The 22,495-nt window shown below is 33.7% G+C and overlaps 1 protein-coding gene across 26 annotated transcripts in view; it reads right to left on the minus strand.

The window, feature by feature from the left end:
- DST (dystonin) overlaps positions 1-22,495 on the minus strand; it is a 592,091-nt gene that overhangs the window by 41,520 nt on the left and 528,076 nt on the right. For all 26 annotated transcript variants that reach the window (XM_074237259.1, XM_074237251.1, XM_074237265.1 and 23 more), the window contains 10 exons: positions 20,521-20,724; positions 18,402-18,633; positions 16,883-17,109; positions 15,046-15,168; positions 14,813-14,914; positions 10,811-10,912; positions 9,206-9,379; positions 8,216-8,371; positions 692-889; positions 226-354 (listed from right to left, as the gene is read on the minus strand). In XM_074237259.1, coding sequence (XP_074093360.1) covers positions 226-354; positions 692-889; positions 8,216-8,371; positions 9,206-9,379; positions 10,811-10,912; positions 14,813-14,914; positions 15,046-15,168; positions 16,883-17,109; positions 18,402-18,633; positions 20,521-20,724 — 1,647 coding nt within the window. The remainder of the gene's footprint in view (positions 1-225; positions 355-691; positions 890-8,215; positions 8,372-9,205; positions 9,380-10,810; positions 10,913-14,812; positions 14,915-15,045; positions 15,169-16,882; positions 17,110-18,401; positions 18,634-20,520; positions 20,725-22,495) is intronic.

Genomic DNA, 22,495 nt, shown 5'->3' on the forward strand with positions numbered 1-22,495 from the left:
CATGAAAACACCAAGTATATTATCACATACAGCTGTGTTAAGCTTCAGGCATATAATTAGCTAATTGTGTATTTTCACAAACTGAATAACTGTTTCTGTTATAAATTTTTAAACATTTTATAAACCTCTTATGCATACAAACAGTTTCCAATCACTAAAGTGCTTACAAAAGTTAATCTCCTAATTCCAGGCTAACTACAAGACTTTTCAAAATGATGAACTTACCATATGGGTATTAAGCTGTTCCCGGGCTGTTTCTGGTAATCCTCCAACAGGTTTTGATGCCAATAAGTGACGCTCAGTGTCTGTCAGCCACTGATGTAAATCTTCAACTTCTCCATGGAACCCTTGTGCCTAAATTCAGACGAGTTATTTAGTATTTAAATTTGGGAGATGAATATTTTCTAATGAAAGTAAAAGACACTGCTTATGTAATCCCAGTCCCCTAAATCAATCTCTGTTATTAGCAATGTCAGAGCCTCACAAATTTTCCCTTCACTACTTTTATATGGGAGAGGCAATCCAAAGTCCTAGGACAAAAACTAGGATACCTGTGTTCCCAGTGCTCAGTGCTACAGGGCAGAGCAAGAGATTTCTGATAAACTGGAGTCTGAAACCATGATTAGCTACTCCATGCTATTTTTGGTTTTCAATGCTAAACTGAAGTATCTGAGTTTCTTTTCCCACTCACCTGGTGCAAAGCACTATCCAGCTGTTTTTTCCTTTGTTGTGTTTTTTCCAATACATTCTGCCAGCGTTGATTTAAAACCTCTAGCTTGGTCTGGAGATTACTTGCTTCTTCTCCTGCACTTGATTCAATTAGATCATTTCCTGCTTTTTTAACAGCTTCCACTGTAGACTGATGGGCTAACACATCATTTTGGAGGACCTTCAAGTATTAAAATGATACCAAGGTATTTGTCAGTTACACTCCTTAGCATTACTTTCAGTTTTATTTCTAAGAGTGACATTTAATCTAAAAGTTTGTGTAATTAATAACATTAAAAAAACATCACTAGGTTGGATTTGTCTTTAAGGTTGCAATAAGTTGCTGTGTGGGAGTCTAAACACATATATGTGTATGCAAGTAAATCCACACATATTCAATAATTATCACCCATAAAAATGATCATATGAACAGTTTTTCCCAATTGGATTAGTATTACACATACCCAATGAAAGTATGCAGAATAGGGCTGATTATTACTTCTTCTACATTAGATTCACTAATTTGCTAAAAATTATAATAATGATAACAATAACTAACATTTATGTAGCTTTTATTATGTATATAAATATATGTACACATAAATATATGTTCATTGCATGTTTACATGTGTGTAAATAAATTATAATGATAATGACTAACCTTTATGTCACTCTTACGTCATAAAAGACACTGTGATAAGTACTTATAATTACTATATCACTTGATCCTCACAACACTATGAGATAGATGCTATTAGTTGGACCCATGAAGATCTTAAAAGTCTTAACCCAGTAGCTCAAGATTACAAAATTAATATTTTGTTTTTATATTATCATACAATTACTATAGTTCCAAGATGCTCCCACAGTTATTATGATGACAAAGCAATCCTATAAGTTTGAATTTGCAAGCTTTGGAAGCTACCACTAAGCTCCATCTCCAATGTCTTATATTATACAGGTAGCTCTAAGGTCCTCTAGTGCTCTGTCTGAAAGATGCAAGTTCCAGCAGGTCTTGTCAAGTAGGAAATCCTTCATGTACAGGCCCAGTGACAGACTGTGTTTATTTTCTGAGGGCTGAATTGACTAAGATTGCGGAGGCCCAACTAGGTGATGAAGTTATGCTAGCTTTGACTGCCTACCCTAAGGCAAAGAGGGAGTGCAATTTGTATTGGTGAAGACAGTAAATTTACTGATAAAATCATGATCTTTTGAAAAACTGAGGTAGCTTGAGAGTGAAAACTGACTGATCAATATGGCGTTATTTTTTTCCTGATAATATTCTACTGGTTGAGTTCTGCTATCCATTGAAACCCAAATAGGAAATATTACAATGTATTAAAAAATGAAATCTAACTGCATACAAATTGTGAAGTTCTTTAGCACAGCAATGTGTACAATGTACATCAAGTAAACTGAAAATTGATCCTTGCCCACTACAGACTGAAGAATAACTTCTTTATGATCTATGAGGCATTCTGAAAAATAAACATGTTATGTTCCAAAAGTTTGCTAGTAAGTCATGTGTTTGTCAAGTAGGTTTACATATTACAAAATAGCAACAATACTGTAATTCAGATATTTGCCAAAAAAAAAGCCCAAATTAAGCTACAGTATTAGGATAAAAGAAATTTACAGCTGAAAGAGGACTCAGAGACGATCTAACTTAACTCTTTCTTTTTACAGATAAGAAATAGAGGTCAGAGACACAAGATCCAAAGTCACACAGCTGATAGAATTTAAGGGAGAATGTCCTGATTTACCAAGAAGTGCTATAATCTTATACCCTAACTCTAAAAACAAGGCAATAAACTTTAAACACAATACATATACTTTTTTTTCTATTATGTAAAAACTTATTCCAAGTTACACTCTAGGACATCAGAGAAGATATTTCTTTCAAAGTTACACTAACAATAAGGATGAGGATACTTCTCCACATTCTCCTACTCCATTAATGGGATTGGTATTATCTCTTCTCTCAGTGTAATAAGGAGAATAGCAGTAAGAAAATTCCTGAATCTCAACTAGAACAAAATATCAGAAGCTGACAAACACCCATTTAAAATGGTGACAGTGGTCACCAGAAACATTGTGAAATGCAGGGGAACCCTTTGCCTTGAGGGAAGCCTTTCAAATGAAGGATCAGTAAGTCATTTTTTTTTTCTTTACAGCTAGCCTGAATCTGCTTCTCTGTAACTTCTCTGCACTGTTTCTGGTTCTGTTTAACAGAGGTCAAGAAGAGCAAGTCTAATTTTTCTTCCATGTGTAAGTTCTTCATACCTTCATAATGAAGTAACCCTGACACCCCATCAAACCCCATAAGGTTAAACAGCTTCAAGTTAAACATCTTTGGTTCCTAAAACTAATATCTATATAACAGAGTAGCTCACCATCCTTCTTTGAAAATATTTCTGTGTTCTCATTTTTTTTTCTTTTTGAGACAACCATGTTTATGTGATCACTTAGCCAACTAAACTTGTCTTCCCTGACCCCAGGACTGGTACTCTACCACTGTGCCACCTAACTATCCTATTCCTTCTAAATATGGTACTCCTAGGCCAGAGCGCAGAATAACCATCTTCTCCACTATTCTGGACACTATTCCTTAGTTATTATGCCTATCCATACTGCTGAAACAAAGTAAGCTTAAATTAAAAGGCTGAGATCTTTTTCACAGGAACTTTCATACCTCTATCATTACATACTTTTGAAAGTACTTTTTTCTTTTTTTTTTAGGTTTTTTTTTTTTTGCAAGGCAAATGGCGTTAAGTGGCTTGCCCAAGGCCACAAAGCTAGGCAATTATTAAGTGTCTGAGACCGGATTTGAACCCAGGTACTCCTGACTCCAAGGCCGGTGCTTTATCCACTACGCCACCTAGCCACCCCGAAAGTATTTTTTTCAGATCAATGCAGAACTTTACTTTTATACCTATTAAATTTATCTTATTAGCTGAGGTTCATTATCCTAGCCTTTTAAAATTCTGATTCATAAATCACTCATCAACCATTAATTAAGCACTTCTTACATGGGAGGCACTGTGTTTAACACTGAAGAAAAAAGCAAAAAAGAAAGGCAAAAAATAATGTTCTTTTCCTCAAGGAACTCAAAGAAGGAAAACAAAGGAGGAAAGGAGGAAAACAAAGAAGATATAGAGAGTAAATGGGAAAAAATCTGAAAGGAAAAATACTAGCTATTGAGGATTCAGCTGAGCCTTGAATTAAGTCAGGGAAGCTAAATGGGAAAGGAGAGTATAGAGAATAATTATGTATAGCAGACAATCAGTACAAATATATATGTAGAAAGAAAGAAAAAGGAAGAAAGGAAGGAAGAATGAATGAACAAGGGAGTGTTGTGTTCAAGAAAGTATGTGGCCTAGGGTAGCTGGATTATAACGTGTATGTACGTAAAGAAGACAAAAAGTGTAGAAAGACTGAAAATCAGAAAAGTAGGTTTGTGATGGGCTTTAAATGTCAAACAGAGGTCTTTGCTTGATCCTGTAGGTAATAGGAAAACATTGAGTAGAAGGGTGACAAATTCTAACCTATACTTTAGGAAAATCACTTTAGCAGTGAAGTGGCAGTTGAATTGCAGTAAAGAGAGAGTAGAAGTGGGAAAAGCAATTTGAAGGTTATTGTAATAATCCAGATAAGATGAGCGGCCTGTTCTGTGGTGGTAATCAAAGGAAAAGAAAGAAGGGGACACATAAAAGAAATGTAAAGACAGAAATGACAAAACTGACAACAGATCAGTTTTCTGGAAAGAGCCTCAGTACCTGAGAGACTGTGGTAGTGCTCTCAATAATAGTAGTTAATCTGTTAAGAGTGAAGAACTCTAGGGCAGCTAGGTGGTGCAGTGGATAGAGCACCAGCCCTGGAGTCAGGAGTACCTGAGTTCAAATCTGGCCTCAGATACCTAATAATTACCTAGCTGTGTGGTCTTGGCCAAGCCACTTAACCCCATTGCCTTGAAAAAAAAAACCTAAAAAAAAAGTGGAGAACTTTGTGTTAAAAATTATGTATTATATTTTGGACATACTGAGTTTGAGGGAAGGAACAACTACTTCAAGATATCAAAAAGACAGGACTAGGCAAAGGACTGCGCATATACATCTGGGAATCATCTGTAAAGATGATAGTTGTGTGCATGGGAGCTGATGAGCTCAGCAAGAAAGATGACATAAAGAAGAGAAGAGGTGCCAAAACCAAGTCTTGGAGAGCACCCATAGTGAGTGGGAATAATTTGAATAATGCACCAAAACAAATGGGACTAGTAACAGAATAGAAAGCAGTCACAAAACTTAGAGAGGAAAGGGTATTCAGGAAGAAGTGACCAACATGGGAAATCACTGAAATGAATAAAAAGGCCATAAGGGTTGGAAATTTAAAGAGCCCTGCAAACTTAGGAGAGGAAAGTTTCAATTGGATGACATGAAAGGCAAACATCAGAAGGTTCAGAAGAGAAAAAGACTCAGAGAGGAAGTGAGGCACGTAGTAGAGATGTTTTCTCAAGAAACTTAGCAATGAAGTGGAGGAGAAATATCAGTCAGCAGTAGGGTTGGTCAAACCAAGGGAAGAGAAACATGCATTTTTAGATGGCAGGGAGGAAGTAAATATAGAGAAGGAAATGTGTACATAAAAGAAAGAGGGAGGATAAAAGGAGAAGGGGAGGAGGAAGAGAAAGGAAGAGAAGGAGAGAGATCTCTTCATCAAAGATAGGAGGGAGTGAGCAGTTACTCCCAGCTTCATACAATCTATAAATCAGCCACATATTGTTTCAACCAAATCATTCAAGTCAGTAATAAAATACAGGAGTAAAGAGCTTGGGGCAGTTCTCTGGAGTACCTCCCTACAGAACACCCTCCAAGTTAATAACTTTTATGACTTTTTGTGTCTTATCACTCAAGTCATTGTTAATCCAACTAAATTTATTATTTAGGGAAACCTTTTTTCCATCTGGTCCAAAAGCATAAACAACATCATCATACAGTTCTCTATTATGCTATTTATATAGTATGCTATGTGGTTATCTTATCAAAAAAATGAAGTTGGTATAGCATGACATATGAAATTAGAATGGCTCATAATTAAACCATGCTAACTTTCCTATGCTAACTGACTTCCTTTCTAAAAACTGGTCCATTGTCATCTTAATATTCTATTACGTAGATCTCTAAATGATGGAAAGGAACAAGGTCTAATATTTGAAAAAGAAAGATAAGTGCCTTAGAAGGGCAGCCATTTTTGTTGTGGTTGTCAGTCATTTCAGTTAGGTTTAATTCTTTGTAATCCCATTTGGGGTTCTCTTAGCAAAGATATTAGAGTGGTTTGCCAATTCCTTCTCCAGCTCATCTTACACATGAGGTAAAATAGGATCAAGTGACTTGCCCAAGATCACCAGCCTCAAGAAGATGAATCTTCTTTACTCCAAGGCTAATACTCCCTACAATGTGCCACCTACCTGTCCCTCCACTTATTTAAGGAATATTATTAAGTTGGGAATTTACAAAGTTGATATTTCCTGTACTGAATGACATTTATATAAAAAAACTCACTTGCTGGTGTCCCTTCTCCTTTTAAAACAGTTTTAAAGAAACCTAAGGACTTGTTTAGATTCACTAATAGGACAAATGATATATTTATCAAGAGGCAAATATAATACCAAGTAGATGAAAAAGTAATTTCTAAATCTAAAAAGATTTCATGAAGTAAACACATAGTTAGCAATGTTTGTGTGCCAGGAAAGTCTACTATGATTTTTGGCAAAAGTCAAAACATGAAACTTCCCTCTACTTTTGCAAGAGACATAATAATAATAGGATCCTAATTTCACAGAACCAGAGTTGGCAATGGAGAATAAAAAGACCCTCATCTATCTGTTTTATGTCAGGTAATACATATATGAAAGAAGAATAAGGAGGAAAGTTTTAAGTGAACAACAAAAATCTTCTGAGATCATTTAGAACTAGGATAGCATTTGTCCATAAAGGAATTTCCTACTGCATGTATCAAAATATCTAAAAGTGCTAGAAGCTAAATAAATAATCATAATCCTTATCAATTAAGGGGGAAAGTGCTTCTATTGAATAGCCATGTTCTTTTTCCCAAAGGATAAAAATTCTTTGTAAAGAATCAGCACTACTGAGTCAAATTTATAAAAAAAAAAAACAAGCCATTCCCCAATTGACAAATGGTCAAAGGCTATGTGGAGGCAATATACAAATGAGAAAATCAAAGCACTCCATAGTCATATGAAAAAAACTACTCTAAATAATTACTTATTAGAGAAATGCAAATTAAAGCATCTCTGAGGTACCATTTCACACCTCTCAGGCTGGCCAATATGACCAGAAAGGATAATCATCATTGTTGGAAGGGCTGTGGGAAATCTGGGACACTATTACATTGTTGGTGGAGCTGTGAACTCATCCAACCTTTCTGGAGAGCTATTTGGAATTACACCCAAAGGACAATGAAAATGTGCATACCCTTTGATCCAGCAATACCACTACTGGGTCTATATCCTGAAGAGATCATGAAAAAGGATAAAGACGTCACTTGTACAAAAATATTCATAGCAGCTCTGTTTGTGGTGGCAAAGAACTGGAAACTGAGTGAATGTCCAAACAAATTATAGTATATGTACATTATGGAACACTATTGTTCTATTAGAAACCAGAAGGGGTGGGAATTCAGAGAAGCCTGGAGGGATTTGCATGTACTGATGCTAAGTGAGATGAGCAGAACCAGAAAACATTTTATACTGTAACAGCAACATGGGATTGATGATCAACCTTAATGTACTTGCTTATTTCATAAGTGCAACAATCAGGGACAATTTTGAGGTATCTGCAATGTAATATACCATCTTTGTCCAGAGAAAGAATTGTGAAGTCTGTACAAAGACCAAAGACTATTACCTTTAATTTTTTTAAAAAAGTTATCTTATTATGTAATTTTGCTATGTCTTTTATTTTTTTCTTTAAGGATATGATTTCTCTTAACACATTCTACTTAGATCAGTGTATAGCATGGAAGCAATGTAAAGACTAACAGACTCTGATCTGTGTTGGGTAGGGAAAAGAAAGCAAGATTAGGGGAAAAATTGTAAAATTCAAAAATAAATAAATAAATTCAAAGACTCAGCACTTCATCCAAGTATGAAAATCTAAGAGACTGGTGGTGGAGATTAGGAATCATCTAAGTTGAAGGATTTTTTTCTATTAACTGAAACTGATCCAAAGAGAGGAAAAAATCAATCATGAGCTACATAAAGAGCAACTTAATTTTCTTGATTGACATCAATATAAACTTTCCACTCATCTTCTGTTTAAATAAAGAAAAATGAATAGAAAACCTATAAAAAATAATAAATATCCATGTGGGTATTTTTATATGGCAGTATTCCTTTCTTTAACATTAATTTGTGTTGAATTCAGTATAATTATATGATACATCTAAATAATCATTAATAAAAACGCACCAATCATTTAAAGCATTTACTTACATGATGCTTGGCAAGCTCAATTTCAATGGCTTTGGGATCACCACCAACTGGTTTTTGTTCATTTAGCAAATCTTCAGTATGTGTCAACCATGTCATTAACTCATCCAGAGCATGTTGGAACTGTCCCAGAGCTAAAAGAGCACCCTCGAGTTTATGCTTCAGGAGAGAAGAAAGAAGAAAAAATTCAATGATTAAATATTTATGATTAATTTACATCACAAAACAATTATTTTAATCTTAAGAAATAATACTTAACTAGCATTCTTAGTAAATATTATTTCATTTAATCTTACTAAAAATCCTGGGAGTTAACTGCCAGTATTATACTAATTTTACATTTGAAGAAATTGAGGCAAACAGAAAGTAAATGGATTAACTAAGGTCTAATAGCTGGTAGGCTGGATTCGAACTCAAGATTTTCTTAATGTGAGGCACAGTACTCTAACCACTTCACCACCTACCTAGTTATCACTAATTTTTGTTTCTGTATTAGAAGTCAACATACTAGTCGTAGGTCAATTTATGGAGGTAGCTAGAACATAAATCTTTTATTAAATTTAAATTTTATGAATATCATTCTCTTAGCTAGAAAGTTATTACTTAAGCACTTAGTGTTTAAATGAAACAAGATTAGTATAGATTTTAATATTTAAACACCTTTTTAAAAAGTAGACAGCAAAAATGTAAAACCTAGGGTGCTTTTATACTTAGATTTATAACATTATCTATGTAAATGTTACAACCAATGATGCAGAAAACAATCTATCCCGTTTAAACTATTATCGAAATTCTCTTTAAATATGCCAAAGTACAATTTATCTAGAGGCAAGAGTGGAAATAGAAGAGGGGAAGACTCCCTCTAGACAAAACCTGTCCAATGTCCCTTAGTCTGAACATAATAAAACCTGTTATAACCAGAAAACACAGAATTAATCATTCCCAGGGTGGGAGAAACACAAATACACGCACAAAATGTCTTTTTTTATTTACCTGTCTATTGATAATACGCTCATCTAAGCTGTCCCAAATCAATTTGAGTTCCATCAAGGGATCTTGAACAGTATGTTTATCACTCTCTTCTTTAACTTTCTTCAGCAAGAGGTCTGCTTGATGGTTTAATCTTTCCATTTCTATTTGCTGCTGATAAGCCTCTGATTTAAATTGCTATTATAAAAACAATATAGAAACAAACATATAAAAGATAATAACCTTATTGTCCCTGAATGAGTTAAGCTTTAAAAAGAAAAAATAACAAATGAACTGCTGCTAAAGGCAAGATCGTCTTTGTGCATACATGTTCTTTATAATCTCTTTTGTAAGGGGCAATAAAGAGAAACTTTCTAAGACTCGCAAAAATATTCACAAATTTAAAAGAATCTGGTCATTTTTTTCTCTTCATTCTATATGTTAGAATGCTCTTTTTATTCCCTTTTTCATATCACAATGTCATTCTTTATTGAGTTAGTATATCTCTATCCTCTATATATTTTCTACCAGGTTCAATTATACATATTACATATATATTTACAGTTACTCAAATTAAATTTTTTTAAGATTATGATGTGACATTAGAGATGCTGTAAACAAGAAATTGAGCTACCATGGACATGCAAAACTAATAGAAGTTTTCCTCTGGGAATATTGAATGTTACCCAGGTTAACTTCTAGCATTATAGAAGTTAAACTGATTTTTATTGATTTTTCATCTGCCTTTTGGAGATATAGTATCTTCAATTAAAATGATTCACATATTTTCTGTATAATCTCCTTCAGTAAGGTATAATTTTATTTCATTGGGTTTTCTGTCCAGGAAAACATCAAAGTGCTCTTGGTAGTGACACATTCCTAAATTTAAGATTTTGCAGTCACCAGACTAACAAATTATTGGCTGTGTAGAGGAAATAGTTCCTCAATATATCCTATTACTTTAAAAATTTAGGAGGAAAAGTAACTGCATAATGACTAGTCAAGAAATAGATTATAAACTTAAAATCAGCCACAAGTGATCTAACTTTCATCCATCTAATTGTTCCTGAAAACTAAATCATGTATTTGGCATATCACTACATAAAGCATGTCTGAATATAAACAATTTCACTTAAAATGGAACTAGAAAATCCAAGCTGAAATCCTTTTATGCCATGTTTCCAGGTGAAAATATTCATGTTTCAAAGATTTATCACTGAAATCCTTTGTACTTCATTGAAAATTGTGTGCCCATATATATAGGAAGACCAGATTAAGAAAGATTTGTCCTCCTTTTGAAACTAAACTGATAAAGAGCAAATGAAACTGCCTATCACCCTCTCAAGTGGATATCTAAAGTCATCAGGCTAGAAAGAATTATCAGGTTGGATGGGGCTGTAGAAGGCCGACAATACTATGATAACACAGACTACTTTAGAATCCCAAATCCCCAAAATCAACTACTAATAGATCAACTGACAGAAAGGACAGAAATCTAGGGTCTAAGCAGGGACAATGAAATCTTAACAATTGGCTCTCATAAGCTAGTTTGAATTTGCTCCAACATACCCCGGGTACATAAAGTTTTAAAATGAAAAGTATCCTAAATTATGTAGACTAAAGTCATACCTTGAGTTCATCAATTTGTTGCTTTACAGTTTCCAGATCAGTTCCAATGGGTGACATTGAAGCCAATTTACCACCAGCAATATCTACCCAGTCAAATATTGCCTGAAAAATACATTGCATATTCATTATTTTAGGGCATATGAAACAACTACAACATTTGGTAAGAAGTTTAACCATATGTCTACCCAGACAATATATTACCAAATGAGGAAAATTCTTTATAAACTCTTTAATAAGTTTTTTATATAAAATGTTTTGATCGATAATCATTAAATTAAGAACATATACATATATATATATATATATATATATATAATATATAAACATAACCATGAACTGTGAAATGGAAGAAATCAGTAATTCTCCATCCATATTATGTACCATTTTAATTGGAAGTTTGTTACTAAACAGGTACTCAGAATCTGATGAAGAATTTCTTTGAAATCCAGATTTTTAAAAATAGAAGCTTTTTTTAAAGTCCAAAAAAAAAGACGCACATGCTACATATATCACACTTGTCTATTTCCAGAGCACTCTGTTGAAATATGTTTAAAGTCCAATTTTAAAAATCAACAGAAAGCTGAATAAGACATTTTTCAAATGAGTCAGTTCAGGACTAATGAGTGCAAACAACACTGAGAAAAAACATGCTCTGTCACAGTTACAGCTCACATTTGTTATCTGGGATAATGTAAAAATCTAACACAAAGAACAATCAGCATTAAAAGCATTTGAATTGCAACACATAGCACTCAAAATCTTTTGTTTTTTTCTCTTTTCTTTCTCACTCATATAAACACTGAATAAATGGATGAACTAGTGCTATTATAAGTGGTGAATTACAAATAAGGGAACTATTCACTTTTAACAGAGTTAGCAACAATCTACTTTATTCACTGATATTCTTTGTCAGCTTTTTTCCATATACCTAAAAAAGATGCTAAGGCCATTCAGATGGTCAATATTTTCAAAAAGGAACATCCTTTCTTGGCCCCTCTAACTTATCCACTTAGAGTATCATCTTTCTTCTTTCCTTTATTCCTAAATTTTTTTTTAGCAAGGCCACACAGCTAGGTAATTATTAAGTATCTGAGGCAGGATTTGAACTCAGGTACTCCTGATTCCAGGGCCGGTGCTCTATCCACTGCAACATCTAGCTGCCCCTATATTCTTAAATTTTTTGAAAAACGTTCTCAATATCCAAAGTCTTATTCCTAACCATCTCAAACCTTTGAAACTTAGTTTATAACCCTGCCACACTACTCAAATTACTTTCTCAAAGATCACCAGTGATTCCCTAAAAATCAAATCCAATTCATTTTTTCAAGTTGCCATCATACTTCTTAACACATCTGTATTTTTTTTCTTTTCTTACATTGTTGACCCTACACCACAGTCTTTTGGCTTTTTTCCTACTTCCCAAACTTCTCATTCTTCCTCTTCTATCTCTTCCCAATTCATTAAAATTACTGCCTCAAGTAATATTTCTATATATCCTTACATCTTTTTCATCTGAGATCAAAATCTTCATGACCAACTGCTTAAGAGCTATGTCCACCATAAGGTCCCTGTGGCATGTCAAATTCAATGTCTGAAACTAAGTCTGTATTTTCCTTAGCTCACTATTCTTATTATTATTATTACTACTCATAGAGTATTTAATGTTCATCTTTCCTATTCTCTTCCTCACAATGCAAATACAATCATTTACTGAGTTAATTCCATTATTGCAACATTTTAAATATTCTTCTCTTCCCCATTTATCCTGAAACTAACATAGCACATGGTCCTCATTTCTACCATTCTCTTTGTTGGTGCTCAGTCATTTCAGCTGTGTCCAATTCTTCATGACTCCATTTGGAGTTTTCTTCTTTCATGTGCTGGTTTGCCATTTCCTTGTCTAGCTCATTTTATAGATAAGGAAACTGAAGCAAACAAAAGTGACTTGTCCAGGGTAACACAGTTAGCCCAGTACTCTATACACTGTACCATTATAGCTGCCCACCATTCTCATACCTATCTGAATTACTAAACTATCTTCCTAACATTTTTTATGCCTCTCCACTCTTCTGTCTCCCTATCCTACATAATGTTGATGGTAAAAACCTTTCAAATACATAGATTTGGTCATTTCATTTCTAAATTCACTAAATTCTAAAAATCTTCATTGATTCGTGCTTGGTATTTTAGGCCTTTTAATAGTCTGGAACCACCTTAGTTTATAATACTCCAATTATTTTATGATCTAATCAAACTTTCTTCTAGTGACAATTTACTGTCACATCATTATCTTTTGATCATGTAATCCCTGATATCATCTCCAGGGTCTAGAACAATGCTATATACAAAGAAGTCATTAAAGGAATTTTTTTCATATTGCAATTTTAATGTACTGTGAAATTTTATGCACTCTTTACCAATTCCCTAAAAAAATAGAAATATAAAGTCTCTAACAAATGAATAAGGAGATGAAACCTCTGTCACTAGCTTTGCTAGCACTGAGCCAGAGTTAGTTAGAGTACTTATGGAATTTTATTCCTATAGTTGTTTTATCTCAAAATAATTCTTGAAAAAACAGATAAGAGGGGGCAGCTAGGTGGCACAGTGAATAAAGCACCGGCCCTGGAGTCAGGAGTACCTGGGTTCAAATCCGGTCTCAGACACTTAATAATTACCTAGCTGTGTGGCCTTGAACAAGCCATTTAATCCCATTGCCTAGCAAAAAATCTTAAAAAATAAAAACAACAGATAAGAGATTGTTCTCAATTGAGCTTTAAAAACAATAGCTACCGTGTGGCCTTGGGCAAGCCACTTAACCCCATTGCCTTGCAAAAACTAAAAAAAAAACAAAAAACCAATAGCTACAAATGTTAAAAATTATATTGACATATAATTGGGAACAAATAAAATACAAAAAATAAAAAAGCCCATCAATAACTATTTGATGATATCAACACATTCCAGAAAGATTTTCTATATGGCAAGATGGATGGGAGAATTAAATATTGTCAAACTGTCAGAAAACTGCATGAAATAAAAGGTAGTTAACTACCTTTGTGTGGGTGTGGGCAAAAAAAAGTTGTTTAAAAATTACATGGAAAAGTTTCAAAACAAGGAAATGACTCAGAAGAAGTTAGCAAAATAATGAGGAAATTTGAAATGTTCAAGAAATAACCAAAATATAGACCTGTATATAAACTGCTGGGCTTGGTGTTATTAACACAACCTAGGTACAAGTCCCACCTCTAACAATATACTGGCTGTATAATCCTGGACAAGTCATTTAACTTTTTAATGTCCTAAGGATACTCTCTTAAGACTATTTACAAAACAGGTAGTAGCCTGCATTAATAGAAAGAGTTTCCTCACTGTGGGTTCCCTAAAATGAAGAAACCAAGGGTCTAGTTCAAAAGCTATATAAAAGAAAAAGAATTATGTTTTAAAAACAAAACCTAGAACACTAACAAACTTAGATTTTAACAATAGAAAATATTATTTCACTCCTTTCAACATCAAACTTCCTCACCTGTAATTCAATTTTGCATTATTGTTTATTCAAATATTATTTACTCATTGCATTTTATTCTGTCCTAATTAAAACAAAAAGTGTTAATTTCTAAATCTGTTGTTTGATATTAAACTACATTTTCAAATGCCACACCAAAAGAAGGCTTTTTTTAATTTTTGAAAATAGCCATTCTGTAAATAAATTCAATTATAAATATAGAGATGTGTTTGAGGTATTTGAACTGTCAAAAAATAACTGCTCAGAGGCAGAAAGCAGATGGAATAAAGTGACAGAGCCTAGCACAGTAACAGTTTTTTTTCCCACAGATAAAATAGATAAGTGTCTGTCTGTCTGTCTGTCTCTCTCTCTCTCTCTCTCTCTCAATCTCTCTCTCTGTCCCCCTTCCTCCCTCCCTCCCAGCAGGATGATTTGTAGATAAACAAAGAGGATTTCCCCACAGCTGAGGCTTAGCAGATGTGCTTCAATTGCTTTACCTGAAGTCCATCTTGGTACTGCACAGCAGTCTGCATTGCATCATTCAGTCTGTCTACCCGTTCCTTCCATGCTTTGTTTAGAGAATCCCAGGCTGAATTCAACTATAATATAAAGGTTGGAATGGTTTTAGCCAAATTTTTAGTAGTTATCAACTATTTCATCCACAGGTATTTTTAGCATACATTCTAAAATTATTCTAACATAAGAACAAAAACTATGCCAAACATGATACCTCATCTATACTCTTGTTGACAATCGGTTTATCAGGCTCTCCACAGGCAGCTATCAGCTCAGAACCAAGGTTCACAACCATATCAAGCTCTTCTTGCAATCCATCTATTTCTTCTCTTATCACCTAGAAAGAGAAATCAAAAATTCTGAATTTTCAGCCAAGACATTGATGAAGAGTACAAGTTTTTCAATGTAGTTTAACATAAATAAGGAATTTTATTAAAATATATAAATTAAAATTCCATATGAATTGATTCTATATGTGAGGGAAACTTCATTTCACATAAGCCTGTGCAAAACACTGCCCCAGAGTGAAATCTGGTTGAATGGAAATATTTAAAATGTACAAGTGGGCCTTGAACCTTCATAAGCAAAGGCAAAACAAATCAGATGACAATATGAAACATGGACCTTGCCTAGCTGGAAACATTAGCAACACATGGTTGGTAGGAAATTGGATATAGTCTTGAGACAAAGGGAACTTGAGAAGATTTGAACCAGAGGAATGGGAGACAGTAGAAGTAAATGGCAGTTGTGCTGAGTTTTGGTATCCCATCTGGGCTTAGAAGATGATGATGAGAAAAAAAAAATTCTCAAAACCCGCTCAGAGGGGCAGCTAGGAGGCACTGTGGATAGAGCACTGGCCCTGGAGTCAGGAGGACCTGAGTTCAAATTTGACCTCAGACACTTAATAACTGCCTAGCTGAGGGACATTGAGCAAGTCACTTAACCCATTGCCTTAAATAAAATTTAAAAAAAGAAAACACCTCCTCAGAGTTTTAATGATCATTCAATTACACCAACAGGAAAGCCTGGATGACTATGCTGCTGCTGTTCCAATAACCCAGACTTTCTCCTCCGGCTCTTTAGTCAGACAGACACTATACAGATAAGCCAGACAGAAATGTTGTTCTAATGGTGATTTTTCACTTCCTGCTGTGAATGAATTCTACACAGCTCCTGCTGAGTAACAACAGGAAAGTAGTCTGGAGAAGTATGCAGTAAGAGTATTTGTTGCATGATTTTAATTCCTTATTATTTACTTTGCATTCTATTTTGGGGAAATGTTCTGCAGTGCTATGTAGATGTGTTTAACTGTAGACAAAATTCAGAGAGAATATGGGGGCATGTAGAAAACTGAGTATGAACGGAATTTATATTAAGTGCCTACTAGATTCCAGAATAAATACTAAATTCTAGGTATTTTTTTAAAAAGTCAAAGGAAAATCCCTGACATTTAAAAGCTGAAAAATGATGGGAGTAATTGTGACATGTCTGTCCTGGACCTTCTTCTTAAATAAAAGACTTAGAGCTCTCTGTTGTCTATCCTCCAAACTCTCCAATCAGAGGAAGGGAATGACCCAATAGACAATGAATTTTGAGAAGGTAAGTTTCACACCTGCATCGATTGGACGGCACAACATGTTAAAATAAATACATAGAGATTTGAAACATAGGGACTTGAATTACATAGCTGAGTGTTGTTCCTTTTAAAGTTCACAATTCTATAATTTATAAGCTATAGACAATTAACAATTAGAGAAATGAAAAACATCTACAAAATGGCAGTTTACACTGACAGAAGAGAACAAAACCTAACATCTTGGATATTTGTTGTATTAACATTTCCACAGTAATATATGATCCATTTCCTGAATTTAAATTATAGGTGATATCAATTACTATCCATTATCAATCAAGTAGTATCACAATCAAAATCAAATCTCAACCTATATTTTCAAATATTGACCAGATTGACTCATTGCTCTTATAATTTTTTTCTCGAATATGTTTAAATTCAGTCCTACAAATTCATATTTCACATATGAATGTCTTACCTCTGCAGCTTCTTGTTGTTGTTTCACCACTGAAGGGTCAATACCAGGTCCTTCAAGTTCCCGAATGAAATCTTGGGTATCTTTAGTTGTAACTACTAGTGACATGTGATCACACCAGAATTTTTCTGCTAGTTCCATCACATCCAGCAGTTTAGCCTCCCGTTCCTCTGCCAATGTATGTATTTCCTCCCATATGAGGATCATTTGATCAAGTTTATCCTGAACAGCTATAGAGGAAAAATATTTTGGTTGAAGATATAAGTTAGAAATTCACAGACTTACAATATTACTCAAGCTCTCAGTGAAAAAAATATTAAACTTTCTAAATATTATATACATATATATGTATGTGCACATATATATGTTTATAAACCTTGTCATGATCCAGAAAAATCACAAGGATTTAAGTCCTAATTGGCCCAGTAGAATTCTTGGGTCACAGAGTTCTTTAAACAATGATCCAATGACCCAAGAACACTGGAACTAATATTTTCTGCATAGGATTACTCTTGCTTACCCAGATCCAGACTTCTCCTGCTGAACCCATAATCCATATTAAGTATCTACAAACCACGTGCCAGAAACTGAGTTTGGCAGAAAAACAAAAACAAACATTCCTAGTTCTCAAGAAATTTATATTCTATCAGGCAGTCAATGCTAACATGCATGTATACACAAAATAAACATATTTTGCAATACAGGTAATAAAATTATTTTAGGGGAAAGGTATTAGTAGATGGATCAGATCGGGAAAGACTTCATGTAGGAGGTGGTATTTGAACTGAGTTTTGAAGAAAACTAGCTCTTCTAAGAGATCAATTGAGAAATGGGTGCATCCAAGGCATGAAAGATGTCACATGCAAAGACAAAGGGAAAATCGAATGTTTTGGCTAAAATTATATGACCAGGATGAAAGGGCAGACTGGGGTCAGGGTAAAGGACAAAGAGATATCTTAAGGCTAAACCAGTTCAAGATGAACTCACTAAGTTTAGTTAGAACTATACCATATTTAGTCACATAATAAAACATTTACCTCATTGATATAGTCTAATCTTTAACATCTTAAAAAAATTATGATATCATGTATTTTCTAAAATGTAAAATGGTAGGTGTTCGTGAATTTCAGGTCATTTAGGTGATATCTTTCTTTTGACCAAAAGTATTACTTATAAGACAGCTAATAAGTATTATGTAAAGGCTGTAGACCATGGAATTTGAATTTACTTTTGCAAATGCTATATGGACTATCATGCAAATAAATTTTTAAATTTGACCTTACTGGCACCATACTTTAACCAAGTGAGTTACATGATCCAGACATTGTCTTGAGATTTATTAGACTATTACAAAACAGAATTTAAACATAGGAGCTAAGTGTGTTTAGACACCTTACGTTCACCAAAATCTCTTGTTCACAATTATTTATCAGCCAAAAAAACTATTAATCTACTGGGTGGCCAAAGAGAAAATTTTTGTAAAATGAGGCTTACTATGTAACAGGTTTTTACAAAGTAGTACCTTTGGCAGATATATCTTTGTCGGCACCCTCAGAACGAGCAATCATGTCCTCTCCACGTTGTTTGAGTGTTTCATATACTGGCTGGAGTTTCTCCATATCTACAGATACATTCTTATTTTCACTGATCTGTTCTTTAATCTTCTCAACCTCAGCTGAGATTGAAGGTGGCTGTCTCAAGCGCTCAACAATGCGCTTTAGGCTCTCAAGGGTCTGATCTATTTTGTCATGGAACTTTTGGAAGAAAGAACATGAAATAATGAAGTTATATAGAGAGAACACAATCAGGAAAATATCAAATATGAAACAGCTTTATTTCTTACATCTTTTAGCTCAAATAAACATAGTGAGAAAAGATCAGTCAAAAACAACTTTTTTTTGGAAAGTAAACTATCCTTATTTCAATGAAAAGATCTCAAGTTGGGTCCCAACAGTTATAATTTAAGACACTCCAAGAAAATTCCTACAGAATTCAAATAAAACTCTGTGTGTTTGTGTGTGTGTGTGTGTGTGTGCGTTGTCAAGACCATCCAGTGAGGCATGCTCTACTAAATTGGTCTTTAAATAGTAGGCTCAGTTTGTGCCTGGGACTTGAAGTCTTTCCAGCATGTAAAAACGTGTCACAACTCATGAATGGCCTTTCAAAACCCAGGGTTTAGTCTATGCCACAATAAGATTTATTGGATGGACCTTATAGGAGCTGTTTGTGTTCAGAAGTCAGGTATATGTTTTCCTTTGCTTAGTTTATGTTCCTGAGAAATAATAGGTCACCAAAAAATTGTGCAGCTCTCTGCTTTGTACTGCTTTTCTCCCATTTTAAAAACAGAATGAATACTCTAAGACAGTATATCAACCTCAAACAGAAAAGATATGACACAGTGATTTAGAAAGACTACAAATTAATACCATCTATGTTGCACTGTATTTTTATTTATTGTTTTTCCCACTTTTCCCCAATATCTTTTTTTTTTAGATTTTTGCAAGGCAATGGTGTTAAGTGGCTTGCCCAAGGCCACACAGCTAGGTAATTATTAAGTGTCTGAGGCCAGATTTAAACTCAGGCACTCCTGACTCCAGGGCTGGTGCTCTATCCACTGTGCCACCTAGTCGCCCCCCCCCCAATAATATCTTAATCTCATCCAGCCAGAATAAAATGATGTTGTAAGTGCTTCTACAAACAGCTAAGGAAATGAATGATATACAAACAATGCTGACTAATAGGTCATTTATTTACCTATTTGCTTTATTGTCAAAATAAAATTTTGGAAGAAGGCCAATTCAGAATCTATTTAAGTCTATTATATTTACAAGTTGTTTTACAATGGTATTCTAATAGGTTAATTTGCTATTATATAAACAAAATTATTTCATTAAACATCAAACATATGCTGAAATTTGATCTTTTTAAAGATGCTAGAAATGCCCCCAATTTTGCATTTCCTAGTCTGGAAAAAGGTAAATTGCTTACCAAGGTATATTCATGATAGATTTAGGACCTTTTCATAATCTATTTTTGATACTCTGTGACTCATAAAGCACTTTTTACATTAAATATTTACATACTTTACATAAATTTTGCACAGTTATAAATTACAACATTCAATAGTTTGGGAGTTTCCCTCAGTGTTAAAGAAAACTTCATAAAAGATTGAAGAAAAATATTTTCACTATTCACTAATTAAAGAAAATAATAAAAATAGAATATTAAATATGTGTAGATGTTTTCAAATATGTCGCTTGAAATAAGTATTTCTTATTTCACTTTTCTACCCAACTTCCTCACCCAACCCTTCTTTTATTTTTATTAAAATGAGTTTTTTTTTAAAATTACATCTTTATTTAAAATCTCCCATGAGTCAATATAGTACCTACAAGCACTATGGTTTGAGTAATATTTTCATGCTGATAGTATATGACATACTATTTAAATTTATTCTTAATTATGAAAGTAGGTAAAAACATATAAAGGTTGGAACAAAAGGAAACTTGCATTCCAAGGAAATCATCATTTGGAGATGATGTGAAAAAAATTTCAATTTATACTTAATCTATACAGGAAGATGAGCTTCTAATCTCTATTGTGCAAAGTAACTCAATTACATTTCTAAAGTAAATGGTTACCTGGGTAGATTGAGAAATGGCTTCATCCAGGGCCACAGCTCTCTTTTTGACATCTTCTTTAATTTGACTGTAAAGGGTGTCAGCTGCCATGTATTTCTCTTGGATTAAAAAGCCTTCTCCTGGGCTCAATTCCAGTAACTGGGGCCCAGTTTTGTTCATCTTATCTATATGAGGCTTGTGTTCGGCAATCAACTCTCGCAGTTGCTATAACAAACCAAAGAACTTATCAGTACTTTAGGCTTTCACCTCCGCAATACAGCTGTCTGCACTCCCAACACATCCAACTGGCAAATCATTCTAAACAAATACCCTCCCATCACAAGATATTTTACAAATTATGTTTCACTTAAGTCCCAACCAGGAAATGACAGCCCTAAAATGAAGTTTAAACAAGTCTGGTCAATGGAAAGTCTTTTTTAGAAATAGAATAAAATGCTTAGGGAGATAAGAAATACCAGTTATGTAGTTCATACCAAAAACATTAAATATTTCAGCCCTTTACACTTTCAAGAGTTGTAATGAAAAATGCACTCAAAAATTTCAAAGAAGGAACAAGTTTCTTCCTTTCATCTCATTTATCACAAATGGAAGAAGGGAATAGGTCAATTAGTAGAGTTCTGCCTCTCTCATTCAGTAGATAATCTTATCACCTTGGCATAATTCATTGCAAAAGCTATAGTTATCTATTATTACAAAATTTAATTAAAAACTTAATGTATTTTCTTAAAGATCCAGTAAACTTGACCACAGTTCCTAAAGGTTTATTGTTTTGTACCAGGAAGAAATAACTTCACTGATACAAAATACTATTATTATGAATTATTAAAGAATAACTATTATTAAATAGTAACTATTATTAAAATAATAATTATTATTAAAGAATGAAGCTTTTAAGGGAAGAAAAGGTCAAAGTGGCTATCTTCTTTAACCTATCTCATGAAGAGTTCATAGAGTGACACTATCATGGATCATGTATTTATTATAAGCAAATATTATAGGCCAGGCACAATGCAATTAGATTTTTGAATCAATAAATACGTAACTATTAAGTTCCTACCAGGTACCAGGCTCTTAGTTGGACTCTAGGGATATAAAAACAATGAATGAAATAATCCCTACTCATAAGGTGTTCACATCCTAACAGGAGAGAAATTATGAAGAGCCAAGAACCCCAATCACCTTATTTGAAATTCTTTGCATATTTTTCCATCAAAAAGTCATTCAATTTTTTAATATGCTGGACTAAGATCCCATGTCTTCTCCTAGGCTAGCATATATACACATTTAAATAAATGACTGCTTCCCCTTCATTGTTACAAGGGAAAGCTATATAAGAGGCAGAGGAGAGGTACTTTCCCATACACAAATTATTGGTATTAAAGATAAATCTTTAAAAAAAAATCTCATCATTTTCCTGAACTACAAGTCATGTGTATATGTGAACCCATAGGATAAATTTCAACATAAAGAAAGATACATGTGATGTACATTCTATATCAATAATTCTATATTATATAGTATATAATAAGTGCATATAATATGAATATTTTCTATCCTGAATGACATTAAAGTAGCTCCTGGAAGTTACTATTTATCTGATTAAAATCATGGGTTCAAATCCTATTTCTTATGGTTGCAACTTGTGTGACCTTGGGCAAGTCATTACTTGATAGCCCTGGACCTCAGTTTATCATCTGTAAATCAAGTTGACCTCTGAGGTCCTGTCCAGTTCTGTATCTATGATCCTATAAACCCGTGAGTATAATATTGCTGTAAGAATGCTGAGAATATTCTGAAATGAAAGTCAGCAGTTCAGATAATTTGGAGGATTCACTAAATAGAAATTCAGTACTTTTAGTCAGTCTTCAATTCTTTTTTCAATATGTAAAAGAAATCTATGGAGACTAAAGAAAATAGTTCCCTTATAAAATGTATTCCAAATGAATATTAACTTTCAGGGAATCATAACTTGCAC

This window comes from Macrotis lagotis, chromosome 5 (assembly GCF_037893015.1).
Source record: "Macrotis lagotis isolate mMagLag1 chromosome 5, bilby.v1.9.chrom.fasta, whole genome shotgun sequence".
NCBI lineage: Eukaryota > Metazoa > Chordata > Mammalia > Peramelemorphia > Peramelidae > Macrotis > Macrotis lagotis.